Consider the following 11,827-nt stretch of genomic DNA (forward strand, 5'->3'; position numbering starts at 1 on the left):
AATTTTATAACTGTTTGTAGTCTTAATATCTGGCACATAATAACGGCATTATCTGGTGAGTAAGCTATATTTCGTCTCCAATGTTTATTGAAAACATAAATACATTTGCGTAATGAGTACTTGTTGTCTCTGAAATACATCCTTACAGTTGTTGGCTAGCTAGTTAGCCATATTAGCAATTGACATGAAATCAGTCAAACTAGACGGGGATGAAGAACATGATGAAACGAGTTTAAACTAGCCACTTACGATTCCCCACATGACACATTCTTGACATTCTTGCTAGCAATCTGGCTATCCAGAATCACAACAACACGCTGACTTCTGCCCCATGGAAGCGCGCGCATCGTTTCGTGATAACGTCAGCTAACCTATCTATACCACAGATAGAACAATGAGACAGAACAGTTTTGCATTTATTTTGGCATTGTCTACATGTAAAGAAATTATGGAAAGATATTCATAGTTTTATCATTGTTAATATTCTTGATGACTTTTGTTTTTTTTATGGGAGAATGGGCTGCTTGGTTTCCTTAGCTATAGTAAGGATAACGAAAAACTATTTTACCTCAAATGTATTTGTGCTGATGGCAAAATGTAATATTCATAAATGTAAATTCACTAATAAAAAAACACTCTTCCATGTTTTCTATCTGGTATTTGAGCAGTACATTAAGACTATTCTACATTCTTATAATAAGCTTTTAAAACAATCAATATGTGTGTATTTTTTAAGGTCTTTGTATAATCTGTCCTTTGTTGTACCCCCTAGTGTATGTTATCATTGCCTGTTTGTATGCTTCTTGTGTGATTTTTCTCCAAAATATAAATAAAATAACAATATTTCACCAGATGTATACATGTGAAGCATCAGGTTGGTGTTCCACTCATTTCCAAATATGGTAATATGGTGATGAGCTGAAGCCCAGTGGCCGGCAGTTGAAGAAGATGAAGCGGATAGATTTTTGCCGACATTTTGCACATTTTTCATCGATCTCCATGCAGTTTTCTGTTTCCAAAACTAGAATATGTAACAGAATGGACTGCATTTTGTAGACTTTAACAGTTTCTAAAAATTGCCATTTTTACAAGGAGTGCAAGGGCGAATTAATTTATTCACAGTGGTGGAAAAAGTACCCAAAACTCATACTTGAGTAAAAGTAAAAATACTTAAATAGAAAATGACTCAAGTAAAAGTAAACCACTAAAATACTCCTTTAGTAAAAGTCTAAAACTATTTGGTTTTAAATATACTTAAGTATCAAAAGTAAATGTAGGTGCTAAAATATACTTAAGTATCAAAAGTAAAAGTACAAATAATTAAAACAATCCTTATATTAAGCAAACCAGACGGCACAACTGTCTTGTTTTTAAAATGTATGGATAGCCAGGGTCACACTCAGACATCATTTACGAACAAAGCATTTGTGTTTAGTGAGTCCACCAGATCAGTGTCAATAGGGATGACCAGGGATGTTAAATACACCACGGATTATTCCACACACGCGCTTCTCAGAGTAGGCGTTCCCTAACGGACATATGCAAACAAATGCTAGAATACGACAATAGGATATGACTAGCTCGTGCTTGGCTCTGCCCATCTCCATTCTCGTTTATTCTCACAATTATTCATTAGTCTTGGGTTAGTTATAAAAAATCTTTGTCTAACCTGTTTACAAACGGAAAAGAACTCGCGTGCAGTGTTTTGATTGGCCCTCGTGTTTTCCAAACCGGAAATGGCATCCGTTCGGAATTGACAGCACTCCCGAAGATGGCGGGGGTGTTTGAGGTGGAGGTTGATGGTGTAGAACACGATCATGGACTCGGACATCACGATGAACCAAATCAGGTTAGGGTACCACATGTGTTACCGTTGTAGAATCCGAAAACAACGAACAGCGTGAATTGTAAAGTGCTCACATTGCGTTGCAGCCAATATGGACTAGACCTGCCTCTTGCACCGGCTAGTGAACGTCACACGATGTTAGCTTTGCTAGTTAACTTCCCAGTTCTCTTCCCTTTTAGCTAGACAGGTAGGATATCATTGAGTGCATTTCTCTATTGAGTGCATTAGGAAACCAAATAATATTATAGTGCAGTCAGCTAAAACACAAACGTACAACTTCAAGGGCCATCATCATCACGCCCTTGTCTTGTACGTGGTAGCTGATAGCTAACGTTAGCTAACTATTTAGCTAGGTTGCTATATAAGTAGCCACAGATAGCTAACTAAATTGATAATTCTGGTTTAGCTGCCCCCAAATTGCTGCCTTTGCTTGACAACCCGTTTCCTATTGCAATAGCATGATGTAGCAGTAGCTAGTACTCATTAGATGTCACGCCATGTAATAGCTGATGTGGCAGACAGAGTCAAAGGTCATCTAGTTGACGCATAATCCATCCTCTGTCCTGGTAGCCTGAGCTCTGTTTTGGACCAAAGGCTAGTTAGTGTTCTCACCATTTAGCTATAATGGACAGAAACCGTGCCTATGCTCTTTGTTGGCCAGCAGTGTTCATCCCTTTTAGTATTCACATGTCTGTCCACTACCAACAGCCTCCCAACCCACATGATCAGAATACAGACTAATTTAAAATGACTATTTTTGATGCAATAATTGTAGTTTGTAGATATAGTGTTTAATTCAGAGTTTCTATGTGACTGTATTTGCATGTAGATTTCTAACTAATTGATTTAGAAGCGTTTGGAATAATTGTGAATGTCTGTTTGGTTTGTTTTCACTTTAGGTCGACTTGTCCCATCTGTCACCGGAGGAGAAGTGGAGGTCAGTCTCTTCCCAATTATTCATTCTGACTGCAAATTAGATTTACAGTTGAAGTCGGAAGTTTACATACACTTTAGCCAAATACATTTAAACTCAGTTTTTCACAATTCCTGTCATTTAATCCTAGTAAAAATTCCCTGTCTTAGGTCAGTTAGGATCACCACTTAATTTTAAGAATGTGAAATGTCAGAATAATAGTAGAGAGAATGATTTATTTCAGCTTTTATTTCTTTCATCACATTCCCAGTGGGTCAGAAGTTTACATACACTCAATTAGTATTTGGTAGCATTGCCTTTAAATTGTTTAACTTGGGTCAAATGTTTCGGGTAGCCTTCCACAAGCTTCCCACAATAAGTTGGGTGAATTTTGGCCCATTCCTCCTGACAGAGTTGGTGTAACTGAGTCAGGTTTGTAGGCCTCCTTTCTCGCACACGCTTTTTCAGTTCTGAAATCACAAATTTTCTATAGGATTGAAGTCAGGGGTTTGTGATGGCCACTCCAATACAGTGACTTTGTTGTCCTTAAGCTATTTTGCCACAACTTTGGAAGTATACTGGGGGTCATTGTCTATTTGGAAGACCCAATTGCGATCAAGCTTTAACTTCCTGATTGATGTTACTTCAATATATCCACAATTGTATTTCCTCATGATGCCATCTATTTTGTGAAGTGCACCAGTCCCTCCTGCAGCAAAGCACCCCGACAACATTATGCTGCCACCCCCGTGCTTCATGGTTGGGATGGTGTTCTTCGGCTTGCAAGCCTCCCCCTTTTTCCTCCAAACATAACGATGGTCATTATTGCCAAACAGTTCTATTTTTGTTTCATCAGACCAGAGGACATTTCTCCAAAAAGTACGATCTTTGTCCCCATGTGCAGTTGCAAACCGTAGTCTGGCTTTTTTATGGCGGTTTTGGAGCAGTGGCTTCTTCCTTGCTGAGTGGCCTTTCAGGTTATGTCGATATAGGACTCGTTTTACTGTGGATATAGATACTTTTGTACCTGTTTCCTCTACTCTTCACAAGGTCCTTTTGTGTTGTTCTGGGATTGGTTTGCACATTTCGCACCAAAGTACGTTAATCTCTAGGAGACAGAACACGTCTCCTTCCTGAGCGGTATGACGGCTGCGTGATTCCATGGTGTTTATACTCGCATACTATTGTTTGTACAGATGAACGTGGTACCTTCAGGCATTTATACAATTCTCGTAAGGAGGAACCAAACTTGTGGAGGTCGACACATTTTTTTTCTTAGGTCTTGGCTGATTTCTTTTGCTTTTCCCATTATGTCAAGCAAAAAGGCACAACGTTTGAAGGTAGGCCTTGAAATACATCCACAGGTACACTTCCAATTGACTCAAATGATGTCAATTAGCCTATCAGAAGCTTCTAAAGCCATGACGTAATTTTCTGTAATTTTCCAAGCTGTTTAAAGGCACAGTCAACTAAGTGTATGTAAACTTCTGACCCACTGGAATTGTGATACAGTGAGTTATAAGTGAAATAATCTGTCTGTAAACAATTGGAAAAATTACTTGTCATGCACAAAGTAGATGTCCTGACCAACTTTCCAAAACTATAGTTTGTTAACAAGAAATGTGTGGAGTGGTTGAAAAACAAGTTTTAATGACTCCAACCTAAGTGTATGTAAACTTCCGACTTCAACTGTTCGTCACAAAAGTTAAGTCAGGTTCAACATTATCTTGTTTTGATGCAGTCGGGATTTTTGATGTACTGTAGAGCCCTTAGTTTATCAATGTTTCCTACCAATGGAAACTAGTATGAATGTAACTATTATACGAATCTATCCAGATACTTAGTGAATGATCATATTGGATACCCAGGCCTGAGCAATAGGTTGATTGTAGTATGTGTGTGTGTGTGTGTGTGTTCATAGGTTGGAGCATGCCAGGATGCATGCAAAACACAAGGGTCATGAGGCCATGCACGCTGAGATGGTGCTGATCCTCATTGTCACCCTGGTCATCGCCCAGCTGGTCCTTGTGCAATGGAAACAGAGGCACCCGAAGTCCTACAATGTAAGACACACAGACAATCTCTCCCACACACTGCACAGTCATGCTCACTCAGACACATAAACACACGCTGACTTGCGTGCAGAAGAGGAAGCTCACAGCATGTCCTGCAAATACCTGCAGGCAAATAATCCAAATCACAGTTCACGTACTGTACAGACAAAACGTCCACAGACCAGCTTCTTCAACTCTACACAGTCTGGTTCTCTGGGTTATTCAGCCTCAAATTGAACTATAAGTGTCTGTGTGCGTCTGTACTTTAAAATGTGTGTTCTCTTCTAGCTGGTGACTCTGTTCCAGATGTGGGTGGTTCCTCTGTACTTCACCACCAAGCTTCACTGGTGGAGGTTCCTTGTCACGTGGTTCATCTTCTCTGTGGTCACTGCATACGTTACCTACCGGGCCACACGTAAGCCACTGGAGTGCACTACGCCTAGGTAAGGCCCCATACACAAGGCCAAGTAGTGTCTACACACACTCATTTGACCTGCCAACATGCACGCATTTTGCGTACCAACTACGCAATTCTCTGTCCATGTACAAGGTCCGAGTTAAAAGTATGCAGAAATGAATAGGACCTTATTTTTTTTAACGTTTTAAAATCCACTGAGTAAATCTAACATGGATCCTGATTCCCGAGCTGCAACACAGACATGTACAGAGTTTGTGTCAACGGACATGGAGATTAATACATTATTTGACGTAGATACCCCGTGTCTGCCCCTCCTGTTTGTTATGATGCTGAGTTTGCCGACTGTCAGCTGTACGTAAACACATGGACAAATCCATTTTTGACTCTGTGTGTTGTGGAAAGGTAAACACTAATCACAAAAAAATTAAATATAAATATGAAAAATAACTGGTCGCATTTGAGTGTGATATACATTTAATTCTGCGTCCCGTTCGTTGTATTTTACATGTAACATTACGAGGATCACGCAACCTGATAGACTGTAACTGTAAGCAAAAAAGTATCAAGTTAAAAAAGTAAAAGTATAATCCAAAATAAATCTAAACATCTTGACATGAAATGGAGTCTGGAGTTTAGAAGATGAAGAATGAATGAGTGTTCGGTATTAGCTATAGAGGCAATGCTTCTAAAATACCTTTCCACTAGATTTGAGATTTGATCAATTTCTAAAATCTGAAATGATGTATACAATAGGCACCTTTACATAGGCTGAAACGGCAGACTCTTCTAGTGAACAGTGTTCAGATCCTCTTTGCTCTAGCCTACTTAAGCTTTGTGTAGCCAGTTTGCGGTCTGTGTCATTGCGCTCGTTTGTTTTAGTTTTTATGTTTTCTAATTATTTTGCTTCTAGTGTTGATTTGGAACCGTGTTTAAAAAGCCAATACTTGTGAGCTGGCCCTAGTGATTGGCCCTGTTTGAGAGGTGACAAGCGTTCCTCTACTTTAGAGACTAAACTTGGGGGCATGTGCTAAGAAAAACGTTAGGGGAAAGAGAACCCCAATTCGGCGAGGGCTATGCGTGCGAGTTTAAGCTCCAATTTGCCAATTGCGTCTAGCACTCTAATAAGTTGGCAGGTCTGGATACCTCATAATATACAGAATGCCTAGGTGATGCATGATTAAACGGTCATGGTAAGAGGTCAAAGCCTCAAACCCAACCTGTCTTGCAGTAAGTGCTACTTTAGTCAGAGAACGGATCTATGTCTCTTCACATTCACCTCGGTTAGCTGAAATATGTCTGAATGTTCACTTGTGTCTGTGGACAGGCTGGTCTACAAATGGTTCCTCCTCCTCTACAAGATCAGCTATGCCACAGGGATAGTGGGCTACTCTGTCGTCATGTTTACACTGTTTGGCATCAACTTGATATTTAGGTAAGTTCTAGTTACTTCTTGGAACAATTGTGTATTTATGGACAATACTCGTGGTTAACAAGGATCATCCTTGTGTTGTTAGTCATTTTATCTCAGAATCTTTTAAATACGTTTTGATTTATAGAAGTGGCGCCAGAGCTTTATTTGAGAAGTTGTAACGTTTTAATCATGTTAATAGTGTTGATATTGCTGTTTATTTTCAGAATAAAGCCAGAGGACGCAATGGATTTTGGTGTGTCCTTACTGTTCTATGGTCTGTACTATGGTGTCCTGGGTAGGGACTTTGCTGAAATGTGTGCAGACGTCATGGCATCGACAGTGGGGGTAAGTATCCAGGGCCTATCAAGTTTATAGTTGTTTAACATTATTTGTTGTAAAGGCTGTGAATCTGTCCAGCAACATTACATTGTATCTCTGTCTGTCCCTGTCTTCTCTAGTACTACAGTGCGTCTGGAATGCCCACCAAGCACCTCTCTGACAGTATCTGCGCTGTGTGTGGCCAGCCCATTCTGGTCGACGTCAGCGAGGAGGGAATCATCGAGAACACCTACAGACTATCCTGCAACCATGTGTATCCTTTATCATCTAAGAAATAGTCTCTAGATAAATATGCATGTTGGAGCGTGATGTTGTGGTAGAACTGGTTTGTCTGTTGCATAAAAGCTGTAACTGTCAATCTGTCATGGAAAACGTGGTGTACGAACACAAAAGCCAAAGGGAAATTGACCGAACAAACATGCGCATGAGATGTGACTGTTGAACATCAGTAACACTGTACCATGTGCCCATCACACTTCCTGTTTCTATAAATAATGGTGCCCTATGTCGTCTCCTGTAATGATTCCCTGTAATAGTCTTCCATGAGGTGAATTGTCACATGTTTTATGGCATTTGGTTCTATGTTCACATTGATGACGTCATATTTTAATAGCTTACTGGTCTGAGCTTACTGATATGGTTATTACAGTGTGCCACAGGATAGTGGGAAAAAACGTCCAGTATTCTGTATTTTACCAAGCAGTGAGCTATGCCTACAGCATTTGACCAGATATGACCTAAAGTCATATTTGGCCATATTTTGCAGTTATTCTCATGTTTTGTTTTAGGGTTGAATACACCACACATCCACCTTATACCTGGCTCCTTAACTCTCTGCCTCAGATTCCATGAGTTCTGCATACGAGGATGGTGCATCGTGGGAAAGAAGCAGACATGCCCGTACTGTAAAGAGAAGGTGGACCTGAAGAGAATGTTCAGTAACCCGTATCCTTTGCTCTTCTGCTCTCATGAGGGTTTGATGTCTAATATGTTTCTCTATCATATTGTGTATGTCTCTATCTTTTGCTTTCATGTTGCAATTTGTCTCAGTCATTGTGACTCATTGTTTCTGTTGGTTAGCACGACAGGGGGTCACACAGTACAGAGGGTCACAGTACAGAGGTTGTTAGTTTCACTCTGCTTGACCATGATGGGAATAGGTTGTGTTGCTTATAATTGCTGCAGTTTTGGGAAGTTTACGCTGTTGTTGTTCATGGGAACTTTAACCTACATTTACATGTAAACACAAACTGGAACAGGACATTATGGGAAGGGTGGCTTTATGGGACAGATGTGGCTTTGTCTCCATGGAGACACATTGAGTTATTTAACCCAGTTCCTGTTAGCGGCTGTAGAAACTGTCAACATTTAGTAGCTGCTGCCTCTTCTGCTTTAGAAGTGACACATCGTGTTACCAAGGGAAACACGCAATACACCTCCCAAATCCTTTCTTGACAACATAGCTTACATATTTAATTTCACACACTTTTAATTAAAACAACACCCTAGGGCGAAGAGATTTTTCCTATGGTTTTAAAAAGGGTAGGATATAGTTATTGGAAGATGTTATTGTCCATTCTCCACTATCAAGCCTGATTCTATTAAGGTCCTGAAAGATATCACAATATATTATCACAGACTGGATATGTGAATTGGTTTGGTTTGGGGGTGGGATCGTCACTTGTTTATATCTCCTTGACCCATAATATGAAGCTGGGAGAAGCCACATGTCATGTATGGACAACTCCTGGACTGGCTCCGCTACCTTGTTGCTTGGCAACCCGTAATCATTGGACTTGTGCAAGGCATCAACTATATCCTGGGCCTAGAGTGATCTGGGAAAGTGGAGGAGAAGGACACACAAGCCGTATGGAGAAGATACTGCACTGGTCTGACTGAGGGAGACTTGGAGGCCTCACCATGGACTCTACGAACATCTATTATAAACTGTGTCTATACCTGTACTATTTGTATAGATTTATAGGCACATAGTATCTGTATTTAAGATTTATTTGAATTTTACAAGTAATCTGGGTTTAGATGTTGGTTTCATTTTTGTTTAGTCAGTCGCAACTAAACCAAATGCAGTGTACATTTCTTAGCTTAGTAAAATGGTTTTTTTCATGGAGATGCTTTTTCCCAAAATAATTTGTCTTAACTTTTCTTGTTGATATTTGTTGGATTCTATGGCAATGAGTAGTTAACACTGCTCAGATGAATGAGTGGAGCATTGCAGAGTGACAGTCGTTTTGTGTGTTAAATCTGCGCCTTTTGTTAGTGAAGGTCCTGGTTGAATGTGGCTGCTGGGGGGAGAGTTTCTGGTTCCTCAGGAGCACTAGTCTCAGACAGTGTATCCTATCCTACTACAGTCATATTTTTAAGAAGGGCACTGCTTTCTCCAATATACCCTCCTCACGCCTCCCTCAGATGGCCTCTCCTGTCTGTATTCAGCCCAGATGGCTCTCCAGGAACAGATACTGTAAAAGACAGTGTTTGCAAGAAGGTGAATAACATTTGATCATTTTGGTTGGGTTTACTTTCTTGTCATGTTTTTGTTCTGTTAATAAACGTGACACAGTCAAGATCAGGTATAGACATTTACTTAATTTAGACCCGATTTACTAGAATAGCCCATGACCTGGGGGATTTTGTATATACCTTCCTGTATGTCTATTTCTGGGAAAGAAACTTACCAGACTGAAACCACTGGATCAGGATTGGGGGTCGCCCACTGAAATATTGTGTTGTCAGTTCTGTGAGAAAATACAGCATGTTAAAAAAATATTTGTCTGAATTCAACCCCAGTATTTCACATTTGTTAAATGATTCATGTTCATGTGTTAAATTAATCACACTTCATATTATGCTTATGATTTAGGACGCATGATGAACATGACTTGATTGTGTCAAAAGCCATCCTATTCAGTCTGCCATAAATGAGCATAACTTGCGCACAGGGAATTCCCTGTGTGTGTCAGAGTGCATGTTTATTTAGGGTGTGTGGTTGAGGAAGTGATTGTGTATATATAGTAAGTACATGAGGTAGTGTTGTTAGAACCAGCATTTGTTGACCATCTCACAGCAGTCAGACAGAAGCCCAGTATGAAGTTAACAATTTCTCTCACAGGTAAGCGATCTAACATTCTCACACACACCTTCACTGATGTATGTTGACTATGGGTATATGATTACTTTCTGCTGCATGTGTATCTACATTTCTGTGTGCCTGTTACGCAAAGGCTTAGGGTGTGCTCTATCTCTTCACTACAGCTTTCATGGGATTTTTCTGGGTCCTGCCCTCAGAGGTCTCTACAGGTGTGTGTGTGTATCTGCCTGCCTACATGATTTTTCAACATTTCATAATGTCTCTAACATCAATTGTTATTGTCTAGATAACACACAGGTGCCATCTCCCAGAATTATCCAGCCCATAAGGTCCAGAATAGGAGCTGTTCTAGGTAAGGAATTCTGCTATCTCACAGTTTTTATTAAAATGGTAATATCAATCATGGCCATGGATACTCTGAAGTGTTTATAATCACAGAACCCCTAGTCTTTACCACTGAGATTTAGAACTTGGGTTCTGGGTGTATGGTCTGATAATTATATTCTTGTGTAGATAAGGACCAGTTTTTGGCAAACAGGATGTGCTTGTCATACACAGGAAAGCGGTTGGTTATTGAATGTAAAGCAGACCCAGGCCTTCCTGATGAATTTGCCCTTGTCTACTGGCTGGTCAACGGCACATTCCCAGATGTAGCCTCCACTGATGGCAGAGTATCAGAAACAGAAGAGTAAGTACTGGGGTTTGCATCACATGCAGACATTATTGGAAGCTTTGAAACCTATGCCAAACCATGACTCTTACACGCGTAGAGTAGGAAAAGTGTTCTGTTCAGCTCTTGTACTATATAATATGTGGAAGGAGTGTTGGCTAAGTGTTATAAATGTGTTGGTTTCAGGTCAGTTTCAGAGGACGGCAGGGTGATCCAGAGGAGTCTGGTGTTTAAGAACGTGACTGCAGAGGACTTCAGGTCCACCTTTACCTGTGTGATAAACAGCCCAGCTGGGCTTGACCAAAGGACTTTCACACTGGCCAATCACAAGGCTCTATTTCCCCCTCCTTCACCCACTCCCAAAACCGAGGAGAGAACAATGAGAAAAGACACAGGAAAAAGGATCACAGCAAAACACACCAGCAAGAAATGAGAAGACGGATGAACTTAGTCCACTCATGTATCATCCATAGTTAAGTGAAAAAGACAATGAACACTTATTGACAACAATCCCTTCTATATCGTGGCAATAGTCAAGTATGGATTATAATGCAATAATCTAGAGGATAAAAAAAAAACTGACGACTAAGAAAAGATGGATGAAAAAGAATACATTAAAATTGTAACATACACATTTATTTAATGAACTGACTCTCACAACTGTAACCTAGGTTAAAGACCATTTAGTTCAAGGGAACTTCTCCTCTACTGTTAATCTTTCACATCTCTGTTAGAAATTGATTCCGTTTTATCATGACAAAGCAACACCGTACATGTCCTGGAAGTAGGCAGCCATTGCAAATAAGATTGCACCATGTCATTTGTGTAAACCTCGCAAACACATCCCAATCATTGTCAAGTGTGTTTACATTAGCTCACTATTTATGTAAAGCATCATAATGACAATGTTATACATGTGTAATGGCCTATAAATATACATTTTCAATGGCTTAATTGGTTTCATACGTCCCTTTGACTCTTATTTTGATAACCCCTCACTGTAGCCCAGTGACCTCACTTCCTCTCTTAGTAGTATAGTGTACTGCTACTGCCACCTTGTGGCTGCTTTT

General features: G+C 40.1%; 2 protein-coding genes across 2 annotated transcripts; both read left to right on the forward strand.

Annotated features, from left to right (window-relative positions):
* The first annotated feature begins 1,723 nt into the window (after positions 1 to 1,723).
* LOC139423030 (E3 ubiquitin ligase RNF121) lies at positions 1,724 to 9,563 on the forward strand. Its single transcript, XM_071174601.1, has 9 exons — positions 1,724 to 1,849; positions 2,746 to 2,783; positions 4,681 to 4,822; positions 5,102 to 5,256; positions 6,556 to 6,663; positions 6,867 to 6,987; positions 7,101 to 7,234; positions 7,825 to 7,926; positions 8,695 to 9,563. Exons 1-9 carry the CDS (start codon positions 1,772 to 1,774, stop codon positions 8,813 to 8,815), a joined length of 999 nt encoding a protein of 332 aa, XP_071030702.1. The 5' UTR covers positions 1,724 to 1,771; the 3' UTR covers positions 8,816 to 9,563.
* LOC139423031 (interleukin-1 receptor type 2-like) lies at positions 8,695 to 11,711 on the forward strand. The gene is made up of 5 exons (XM_071174602.1): positions 8,695 to 10,108; positions 10,252 to 10,296; positions 10,374 to 10,439; positions 10,646 to 10,775; positions 10,944 to 11,711. Exons 1-5 carry the CDS (start codon positions 10,084 to 10,086, stop codon positions 11,188 to 11,190), a joined length of 513 nt encoding a protein of 170 aa, XP_071030703.1. The 5' UTR covers positions 8,695 to 10,083; the 3' UTR covers positions 11,191 to 11,711.
* Positions 11,712 to 11,827: the final 116 nt, after the last annotated feature.

This window comes from Oncorhynchus clarkii, chromosome 12 (genome assembly GCF_045791955.1).
Source record: "Oncorhynchus clarkii lewisi isolate Uvic-CL-2024 chromosome 12, UVic_Ocla_1.0, whole genome shotgun sequence".
NCBI classification, from domain to species: Eukaryota; Metazoa; Chordata; class Actinopteri; order Salmoniformes; family Salmonidae; genus Oncorhynchus; species Oncorhynchus clarkii.